Source organism: Siphateles boraxobius, unplaced genomic scaffold, assembly GCF_051911475.1.
Source record: "Siphateles boraxobius isolate OS27281-9 unplaced genomic scaffold, OSU_SipBor_1 222, whole genome shotgun sequence".
Taxonomy (NCBI): Eukaryota; Metazoa; Chordata; class Actinopteri; order Cypriniformes; family Leuciscidae; genus Siphateles; species Siphateles boraxobius.
Window position 1 is genome coordinate 244,041 of NW_027508836.1, and position 11,873 is coordinate 255,913.

General features: G+C 42.6%; 1 protein-coding gene across 4 annotated transcripts in view; it reads left to right on the forward strand.

Moving 5' to 3' along the window:
- Positions 1 to 11,873, forward strand: part of evlb (Enah/Vasp-like b) — a 62,468-nt gene that overhangs the window by 40,648 nt on the left and 9,947 nt on the right. For all 4 annotated transcript variants that reach the window (XM_077240234.1, XM_077240233.1, XM_077240232.1 and 1 more), the window contains exons 3-6: positions 676 to 853; positions 7,502 to 7,565; positions 9,169 to 9,221; positions 9,330 to 9,589. In XM_077240234.1, the coding sequence (XP_077096349.1) occupies positions 676 to 853; positions 7,502 to 7,565; positions 9,169 to 9,221; positions 9,330 to 9,589 (555 nt within the window). The remainder of the gene's footprint in view (positions 1 to 675; positions 854 to 7,501; positions 7,566 to 9,168; positions 9,222 to 9,329; positions 9,590 to 11,873) is intronic.

Below are 11,873 nucleotides of genomic sequence, written 5' to 3' on the forward strand. Positions count from 1 at the left end.
TCACCAGATCTCAACCCAATAGAGCATCTTTGGGATGTGGTGGAATGGGAGCTTCGTGCCCTGGATGTGCATCCCACAAATCTCCATAAACTGCAAGATGCTATCCTATCAATATAGGCCAACATTTCTAAAGAATGCTTTCAGCACCTTGTTGAATCAATGCCACGTAGAATTAAGGCAGTTCTGAAGGTGAAAGGGGGCCAAACACAGTATTAGTATGGTGTTCCTAATAATCCTTTAGGTGAGTGTATATTTGTAATGTATTTATTTATAAAGTGCAGTGTAATTTTATATTTGATTATAGTTTCTGCACCTGAAAACACTGTTTATTTCAATCATATCTTTGTTCAGTTGTATCTATTTGTTACGATTGCTAATTTTTTAATAACTGAGTGTTTATTGTCTTTAATAATGCTTGCAGTTTATATTAGTTAGACTAGCTGTTCTTCTATGGTGTTTTTAAACCACAGGCAAACGTTCCTTGTGTAAGTGTTCTTTAGCTGTTGATTTTGTTCATGATATTCAGTTACAATTAAATGTTTTGCAATAAGACTAAATGTGACTTTTGAAATAATAGACTTTTTTTTATCTTATTGGAATCGAAATTAAGAATCGATTAGAATCGGAATTGTTAAAATTCCAACGATCCCCAACCCTTCCTCTGACCTCTGACAGGTGGTCATCAACTACTCCATAGTGAAGGGTCTGAAGTATAACCAGGCCACGCCCACCTTCCACCAGTGGCGGGACGCGCGGCAGGTGTACGGCCTGAACTTCGCCAGTAAAGAGGAGGCTAACACCTTCTCCAACGCCATGCTGTTCGCCCTCAATGTGCTGAGCAGCGCAGACGGAGGTACACACACACACACACACTCACACACACACACACACACACACACACACACACACACACACACACACACACACACACACACACACACACACACACTAGGTTTGGGCGATGTCTACCAATTTGGTATCAGACGATGTCTACAGTGAAACATCGCGATGGACGATGATATCGAGGGGGGGGGTGGTTTTGGGGTAACATTCTCATTTTCCATTTTCCACAACATATTTTCCTCTATATCTCATCAACAATTTCGATTTCGGCAAACTCTGCAGCAGCTGACCACAAAGGAGCGAATGTACAGTGGCGTGACATCACTGCCGGATTCAAACTGTGCTTTTGCGCTATGGCTGGCGCGAGCCAAAGACGGACGCGCTCAGTGCTTATCATAGGCTATATCACAACTGTTCAGTGTTTTTAAACACATAATGTTTATTTTAGGTTTCAGACATTTAAATACATATAATTTATAGCAAAACAATACATTTATAGTTTGTAAAATACACAATGGTGTCTATGGAAGCATCAATAACAAACCATTCAAATATATTTGCCGCCGGTTTTTATTCACATCAGACACACAGTGTAAATAACTATAAAGTCAACTCTATTTTTCTCCCAGTTCACTGGACACTTTCATGTATTTCGGGAGAAACTGATGAATTCACGCGCTGTAATAAATCCAACAGACAGGAATCTCTGAACTGCGACCCAAACAAACATGACGGCGCCCACCTCACGTTATAGATCAAGATCATTTATAAAAGGTTTTTTAAACAACAAAACAAACTCACTTACACATATTTGAGAATCGGAATAGAAGATAGTTGATGACATCGTAAGCAAGTTTGTTAATATTTATAAATAAAAGAGCTTCATCTTTCAAAATAGCGCTATTTTGGCTGTGGTGAATCACTTACCAAGCATGAAGCGTCACCATGGAAATGTGTGTGTGTGTGGGGGGGGGGGGGGTCGCGATGCCGGCTAAACATCGTAATGTCTGTCAGCCAGTGCCAGTGGTTGTTCTGTAGGCAAACGTCAGTGACTTGAATTTAATGCGAGCGCCAACTGTCAACCAGTGCAGGTTTATGAGGAGAGGAGTGACGTGAGTCTCTTCGGCCCATTAAAGACCATTCTGGCTGCAGAATCTGGATCAGTTGCAGAGGTTTGACAGATGCTGGAAGACCAGCCAGGAGAGCATTACAAATTGTCCTGTCTGGATAGAACAAGTGCTTGGACAAGGAGTTGTGTAGCATGCTCTGTAAGGAAGGGCCTGATCCTTCTAATGTTGTGCAAGGCAAATCTACACGACCGGGCAGTTCTAGCAATGTGGTCTGTGAAGTTTAATTGATCATCAATTACAACCTCAAGGTTCCTAGCTGACCTTGATGGAGTTATGAATGATGAGCCTAGCTGAATGGAGAAGTTGTGATGAAGTGTTGGGTTGGCCGGGACCACAAGTAGCTCTGTCTTCGCAAGGTTTAGTTGAAGGTGGTGGTCCTTCATCCAGCCAGAGATGTCTGTTAGGCAGGCTGAGATACGAGCAGCTCCCGTCGGATCGTCAGGCTGGAATGAGAGGTAGAGTTGTGTGTCATCAGCGTAGCAATGATAGGAAAAGCCATGTTTCTGAATGACAGATGCTAGTGATGTCATGTAGATGGAGTAGAGGAGTGGTCCAAGCACTGATCCCTGAGGCACCCCAGTAGCTAGATGTTGGGTCTTAGATGCCACACCTCTCTACAGCACCCTAAAGGACCTACCTGAGAGGTAAGACTCGAACCATTGGAGTGCAGTTCCCGAGATGCCCTTCATCTTTAGGATTGACAGGAGGATCTAGTGGTTAACTGTGTCAAATTCAGCAGATCCAGCAGGATGAGGACTCAGGATTTGGAAGCTGCTCTTGAGTCTCAGAGCTTCAATTACTGAGAGCAGGGCAGTCTCAGTTGAGTGTCCGCTTTTGAAACCAGACTGATTGTTGTCCAAGAGGTTGTTCTGTGTAAGAAAGGAGGAGATCTGGTTGAAAACAACTCATTCAAGTGATTTCATGACGAATGGAAGAAGAGATACTGGTCTGTAATTTGTTAGATGTGCTGGATTTAGATTGGGTTTCTTAAGCAGTGGGGTTACCGGAGCCTGCTTAAAAGCTGTGGGAAAGATACCAGTGTGAAGAGAGGTGTTTATGATGTGTGTGAGTGTGGGTACAACTGAGGAAGAAATGGCTTGAAGTAGAGGAGGGTAGAATGTGTGCGTTTGCTGGTAAAATGTGTGTGTCAGTTTGTGGTTTGGTAAATTGGCCGCTGATGGTGGTTGTTTTATCTGTGAAGAATGTGGCAAAATCGTCCGCTGTTAGGGTGGATGAAGGAGGAGGAGAGTTGAGAAGAGAGAAGGTTTTGAAAAGCATGCGAGAGTCAGAAGAATTGATAATTTTGTTGTGATAGTAAGTCATTTTAGCAGTAGAGATATTAGCAGAGAAGGAAGAGAGGAGGGATTGATAAAGACCCAGGTCTGTCAGATCTTTCGATTTGCGCCACTTCCTCTCTGCACCCCTGAGTTTAGTACGATGTTGGCGGAAAACATCAGATAACCAGCAGGCAGAGGGTGTGGCGCGGGCTGGCCTGGAGTCTCCAAGAATTACAAGAGGAGTACCATCCTCAGGGAAGGATGAGAGTAGCACATCAAGCTATTCCAAGAAACTGCCAAGTTGACCTGGGGGACGATATACAACTACAAAATGGATTTTAATGGGACTAGTGATGGTAATTGAATGTGATTCAAATGAGCTGTTGTCACACAGAGGTGGTAAAGGATCAAATTTGAGATGAGCAGACCAGTACCTCCACCTCTTCGGGGCAGACGAGGGGTGTGTGAGAGAGTGAAGTTAGTGGAGAGGGCAGCAGGTGTGACAGTGTCCTCTGGTCTGATCCAGGTCTCACTCAGGGCCAATAGGCTGAGACCTGAATGACTAGATATAGCTAATACCCCGTTAATGTGTACAGCAGGCCACGCCCAACTATTTAGCCAAGCGAAACTCAACAGTCAAGACACAAACAAACAAACGCCAGGTCGGCGTGCGTTTTACGAGGGTAAACACAGTAACGAAGAGCAGCGCTAAAATCTAATGAGAAAAGTAAACACTCACAGACTGATGTTTACGCACACACACAAAAGTAAACACACACACACACACACACACACACACACACACACACACACACACACACACACACACACAGACACTCACTCACACACACACACACACACACACACAAACACACACACACACACACACACACACACACACACACACACACAGACACACACACACACACACACAGACACTCACTCACACACACACACACACACACACTCACACACACACACACACACACACACACACACACACACACACACACACACACACACACACACACAGACACTCACTCACTCACACACACACACACACACACACAGACAGTCACACGCACAAACACACACACACACACACACAGAAACAGGATCCTCTGGGCCTGCTGTTGTGTTCAGGTGTGTGTTACGTGTGTCAGACACCGGACACTGTTAGAGCAGAGAGTCGAGCGCAGGATGATGATGATCACACACTGGATCTGCCACTGCTTCTGTGTGTGTGTGTGCAACGGCCGCTTCATCCTCTTCAACATGTCCTGTACGTACAGTGTGTGTGTGTGTGTATGTGTGTGTGTGAGCTCTCTCTCTCTACGCTTGCTTTGGTTCTGTTGTAAACTCAGACCAGTTCAGTTTATGTTGGGTTTATGTTTGTCATATACTGATTGGAGGACTGCAACTTGCTGTGTGGTTGCTAGGGTGTTCTGTGTGGTTGCTATAGTGTTCTGTATGGTTGTTAGGGTGTTTCTATGTGGTTGCTATGGTGTTCTGTGTGGTTGTTAGGGTGTTTCTGTGTGGTTGCTAGGGTGTTCTGTGTGGTTGCTAGGGTGTTCTGTGTGGTTGTTAGGGTGTTTCTGTGTGGTTGCAAGGGTGTTCTGTGTGGTTGCTAGGGTGTTCTGTGTGGTTGCCACCTGTATAGTGCTTTATAGACCTTGTGTTGCAGAGAAACAAGCGCACAGCCATCTTTAGAATAATGTGTTTGAACTTCTGTTTTTGCGGCCGCTCTGTATATTCTATCGCTGTCTAATAATCATTTAACTGATTTGAATTATAGAAGTCTATAGAGTGTTATGTGTATGCTAGGTCAAAGAGATGTGTTTTTAGTCTAGCTTTGAACTGACAGACTGTGTCTGCTTCCCGGACAATGTTAGGAAGATTGTTCCAAAGTTTTGGTGCTAAATAGGAAAAGGATCTACCGCCAGCAGTCGATTTATATATTCTAGGTATTATCAACTGGCCGAAGTTTTGAGATCGCAATAGACGTGAAGGACTATAATGCGTTAAGAGCTCGCTCAAGTACTGGGGAGCTAAACAATTTAGTGCTTTGTAAGTTATCAGCAATATTTAAAAATGTATACGATGTTTCATAGGGAGCTAATCAGTGGCGTAGCAAGTCAGTCCCGGGCCCATATGCAAAAAAATGTGTACGGACCCCCCTAACCCTGCCCCCCAAGTACATTGAAGATTCATTTATAGACTTTCACTGTAGTGTATCAAGAAAATACCATACCAAACAATACCATAAAAAAAAACTCTAGCCAACAACTTTTCACAACCAGAACGGAACAAAAACAAGTCTAAAACCAACCAAGGCTCAGCCAATGTCAATAATCAACTACTGATCTTGGCACCGCGGCCCAAAATGTAAAAAACATAAAACTGCTTACTCATTTAGTTGCATTCTCCGGGCCTTTCTTTCGGCAAATTTATCCACGAGCACGATGTCATTGGTGTTTAATTCATGGCTTTGTGCATTCTCGATGGAAATAATTGCCAGTCCCAATAGTCTGTTTATTAGCTTCAGTTTTGAAAATGAGGGCTCCGCTGAAGCAACAGAAGGGATGGTAAGAAAGAGAACTAAACCGGTCTATTTTAGGTAGTTTTTGTGTCGCAACTAACTTCTCCACCTTCTTTTTTCTCTTAAAGGCCCCACTTTTATGTTTGTATTTTTCCATCCTTTAATGTTTAATTAGCTAGCGTCTAGTAACCTCTCTCACACTCACACGATGCCGTAAAAAATGACGGTACAGTTCTACGGCAGCCGCGGGGTGCAAAAAATAATAAACGCATAATAAATGCACACAACAAATGTCGGAGAAATTAGAAATTATGGAGAAACAAGAAATTATTACACATGACATGCATACAAAAATATATTTATTGTGGCTACACTTTAAAAATGAATTAACCTGTTTTAATTAAAAGTTCCCCATGGGCGGGCCCCCTATCGGCCCGGGCCCATTTGCACGTGCATAACCTGCATGCCCAGACGCTACGCCACTGGAGCCAATGCAGTGTTGACAGAACCGGGCTAATATGGTCGTACTTCCTGGTTCTGGTAAGAACTCTAGCGGCTGCGTTTTGAACTAGCTGTAGTTTGTTTATTAAGCGTGCAGGGCAACCACCCAGTAGAGCATTACAATAATCTAGCCTTGATGTCATGGACTAATGGACTAGTTGTTCCGCATTTGTCATTGAGAGCATATGACGTAATTTAGATATATTTTTAAGATGGATTTCTTTTCAAGGCTTTAGGGCGAATAATTAGAATCTCTTGGTTTTTTCAGAATTAAGTAGTAGGAAATTACTAGTCATCCCGTTGTTTATATCATCTATGCGTTTCATTAATTTTGTAAAGTGGTAAGTTTCATCAGGGTGTGTGTGTGTGTGTGTGTGTGTGTGTGTGTGTGTGTGTGTGTGTGTGTCAGATGGCATCGGGTTGCAGTGTTTTCTTGAAACACGAGCTTGAGGAATCGTTGTGTTATAGACGTGTTACAATATTTACCATGTTGATGGCAGAGGATCTGATAGCATGTTTCTGCAGTGAGGTTTATATCCCTGATGACCCGCTCTCTGTCAGACTCTCTGAACAACACCACATTTCACTCGATTCATTCATCATGACTTGCAGGCGCGTGTGTTTTCTGTCATGATGGGTGTTAAGATGAAGCTAGGACACAGTACTGATCAAAAACTTTTATTTATTTGATCAGAAACACAGTAAAAACAGTGAAATATCATTCCAATGTAAATCATCTGTTTTCTATGTGAATATATAGTAAAGTGTAATTTATTCCTGCGATCAAAGCTGAATTTTCAGCATCATTACTCCAGTAACAGTTCACAGTAACAATAACCAGTAATAATAACTGAGCAGCAATGATTTTTTGATCAGATATATGCTTTCCTGAGTAAAATACTTTTTTTACAAAAACATCAAATAATTATTCCAAACTTTTGCGCGGTTGTGTGTGAACATTAGTGAAGGTGTGCTCCTGTAAAAGTGTGTTTAGATGAAGATAAAGCTGTCGTTTAAACGATGATGTGTTTCTTCTGTCATTATAGTGACACTGGCGTTCTCCAGTTCGAGACGAACTAATATCTGCCGATGGGATCCACTTGAATTAAGTCTATTTTTCGGACCCCACTGTCAGATATTTGTTCTTGTTTTAAGCTCAAACTCGCTGCACTTGGACACATATTTCTGACGGTGTTGAATGTCTCTTTCAGGTCCAGCTGTTCAGCGGCAGCTCCACAACGGGCCGAACACAGAAGAGCTCGAGGTGCAGAGACGGTACGAGTAAAGCACCATATTCACACACACAGTAATATATTACAGCTGTACGGATATTTCCTTTCATGTACACTGCAAAAAATGCTTGTTTTGTCTTATTCCAGTCCAAATATCTTCTTCTTACCCCATTGGCAGATAATGAAGCAAAAACTCACTTCATTTTTATTTTTCTCTCCAGATACAAGACTTATTTACTACTTTAGTAAATCCATCTTGATTTAAGATTTTTTTGATATTTGGACTGGAAACATTCAAAAAGCATTTTTTTGCAGCGAGTGTGTAATAAAGCTGTTTGTGAATGTAAAAGTTTCAAAGATAGACAGAGTTTTTGACTCCTAAAAGAAAGAAATGATTCTGAACTGAAACGAGAAACGAGACTACTTGACAGTAATTCAGTCTCACTTCCCGTAACTAATTAGCATAATGCCCGCCTCTGGTCCTGATTGGCTGAGCAGCGTCTCTTAGCTCCGCCCTCAAACACTAGTGTATCTGCGACTGGAAGAGTTTGGTTCGTGTCGTTCGTGTCGAGAAGACGCTGTTTTCTGAGATTGATAAGGTAAAACACGCCATCGTTACTGTTCGTATCACTGTGATCAAGAGCTGAGATTCAGATATGATAATGAGCGTTTGGTTTCTGACCAATCACAGCAGAGCAGCTCTCAGAGAGGCGGGGCTTAGAGAGACTGAATCTTTGATGGAAGCGTTTCAGACACTGAGAGAAAGAGCTGGCGCTGCAGTGGAGATTATGAGAGAATAAAGTGTGTTTGATGCATGTGAACCTGCTGTAGGAGCCTTTAAAATAGCATTATATGACACTATAAATGTGATATGATGAGCACACGCATACAGGCGCACTCTGGTGGTCAGAAACTGCATTATGATGCTGTGTCAGCTCTTCCACTGTCCCATCATGCATCTGGGTATTGAGCGGATCTGTGTCACACGCTTCCAGGTCGGATCGATTCTTCATCTGATATCTGATGCTGTCAGGCTCAGTATTCGATCAGAAATGTTCCTGACCCATTCTACTGATGCATTATGGGTCCCTCGAGTCAATGTCTTCTTATTATAATAAATACATGATTATGCGATTATAAATGCTGTTCTTTTGAACTTTCTATTCATCAACGAATCCTGAAAAATAAAATGTATCACAGTTTCCCCAAAAATATTTTTAAACTCTTTTCAACACTGATAATAATCATAAATGTTTCTTGATCATCAAATCATCATATTATAGTGATTTCTGAAGGATCATGTGACACTGAAGACTGGAGTAATGATGCTGAAAATTCAGCTTTGATCACAGGAATAAATTACACTTTATTATATATTCACATAGAAAACAGCTGATTTACATTATAATAATATTTCACAATATTCCTGTTTTTTTGATCATATAAATGCAGCTTCGATGACTCTTTCAATAACGTTAAAAAATCTTAATTAATCCAAACTTTTGACCAATAGGGTAAATATGACACAATGCAGTTCATTATGATTTCTCTAGATAGCATAATTCAAATCCTACATGAAATCTGACAGTTTCGCAGTGTGTGTGCAGTGCATGATGGGAAGGTTCAGTGTGTTTCTGTGTCTGCAGGCAAATGGAAATGCAGGCGCATATCGAGCGCGAGAGACGATCGTCCAACTCAGGTACGAGAGCCCACGACACACAGTGTTGATCTGAGTGACGGTTGCACTGTCAGTTACTTTGAAAAGAAATGCATTTCAATATTACTTGTTACTGTGTTATTTCCCCAGGTTCCCCGTTTCAGGGTCACCCCGCGGTGCTGTCCGTAGCTCCGCCCATTGCCGCGCCCCCTCCGCTGCTGATGGGCGGCCCCTGCCCGCCTCCCCCCCCGCCCGGGCCCCCGCCGCCCTCCTCCGGGGCTCCGCCCCCTCCCCCGCCCCCTTTACCCGCGTGTGGGTACGGGGGCCCCGGGGCCGCGCAGGACGACGGTCAGGGCCCCACAGGACTCGCCGCCATGATCGCGGGAGCCAAACTGCGCCGCGTCAATCGGGTCTGTCAGAAACTCACTCACAACAACTGCAAAACATACAACATGATCATATTCAGCTTCTGTATCAGCATCTTAATACAATTTTATATTAAGAAATGCGCTAAAACATAAAAAACAAATACGCTGTGATTGACCTCCATAACCTGTCCGTAAACAATCAGTGTTCAGTTCTGAGAACATATTTTAACATCATACTTATTTATATTCTGTATTTTTTATAAAAACTTTGCAAGGCATCATGCGTTTTCATCACGCGACACGACTGATGCAACACTCGTTACTCACACACCCCTGTATGTTGCTTTGCATAAAATTAAACGATATAAAGAACAATAACGTATTTATAGATAAAATAAAATGTACACAAACCTGTTTTTTTTCACAGACATGCAACAATTTGACTGGATTGTTACGTCTGACCCAGGATCTGTGTAACACAAAACTACCCAAACACAGGGTTGTTACGTCTGACCCAGGATCTGTGTAACACAAAAACTACCCAAACACTGGGTTGTTATGTCTGATCCAGGATCTGTGTAACACAAAAACTACCCAAACACTGGGTTGTTATGTCTGACCCAGGATCTGTGTAACACAAAAACTACCCAAACACTGGGTTGTTATGTCTGACCCAGGATCTGTGTAACACAAAAACTACTCAAACACTGGGTTGTTATGTCTGATCCAGGATCTGTGTAACACAAAAACTACCCAAACACTGGGTTGTTATGTCTGATCCAGGATCTGTGTAACACAAAAACTACTCAAACACTGGGTTGTTATGTCTGACCCAGGATCTGTGTAACACAAAACTACCCAAACATCAGGTTGTTACGTCTGACCCAGGATCTGTGTAACACAAAACTACCCAAACACAGGGTTGTTACGTCTGACCCAGGATCTGTGTAACACAAAACTACCCAAACACAGGGTTGTTACGTCTGACCCAGGATCTGTGTAACACAAAAACTACCCAAACACTGGGTTGTTATGTCTGATCCAGGATCTGTGTAACACAAAAACTACCCAAACACTGGGTTGTTATGTCTGACCCAGGATCTGTGTAACACAAAAACTACCCAAACACTGGGTTGTTATGTCTGACCCAGGATCTGTGTAACACAAAAACTACTCAAACACTGGGTTGTTATGTCTGATCCAGGATCTGTGTAACACAAAAACTACCCAAACACTGGGTTGTTATGTCTGATCCAGGATCTGTGTAACACAAAAACTACTCAAACACTGGGTTGTTATGTCTGACCCAGGATCTGTGTAACACAAAACTACCCAAACATCAGGTTGTTACGTCTGACCCAGGATCTGTGTAACACAAAACTACCCAAACACAGGGTTGTTACGTCTGACCCAGGATCTGTGTAACACAAAACTACCCAAACACAGGGTTGTTACGTCTGACCCAGGATCTGTGTAACACAAAAACTACCCAAACACTGGGTTGTTATGTCTGATCCAGGATCTGTGTAACACAAAAACTACCCAAACACTGGGTTGTTATGTCTGACCCAGGATCTGTGTAACACAAAAACTACCCAAACACTGGGTTGTTATGTCTGACCCAGGATCTGTGTAACACAAAAACTACTCAAACACTGGGTTGTTATGTCTGATCCAGGATCTGTGTAACACAAAAACTACCCAAACACTGGGTTGTTATGTCTGATCCAGGATCTGTGTAACACAAAAACTACTCAAACACTGGGTTGTTATGTCTGACCCAGGATCTGTGTAACACAAAAACTACCTAAACACTGGGTTGTTATGCCTGACCCAGGAGCTGGGTAACACAAAAACTACTCAAACACTGGGTTGTTATGTCTGATCCAGGATCTGTGTAACACAAAAACTACCCAAACACTGGGTTGTTACGTCTGACCCAGGATCTGTGGAACACAAAAACTACCCAAACACTGAGTTGTTACGCCTGATCCAGGATTTAGGTAACATAAAAACTACCCAAACACTGGGTTGTTACGTCTGACCAAGGATATGTGTAACACAAAAACTACTCAAACACTGGGTTGTTATGTCTGACCCAGGATCTGTGTAACACAAAAACTACCCAAACACTGGGTTGTTATGCCTGACCCAGGAGCTGGGTAACACAAAAACTACTCAAACACTGGGTTGTTAGGTCTGACCCAGGATCTAGGTAGCATAAAAACTACCCAAACATCAGGTTGTTACGTCTGACCCAGGAGCTGGATAACATAAAAACTACCCAAACATCAGGTTGTTACGTCTGACCCAGGAGCTGGGTAAC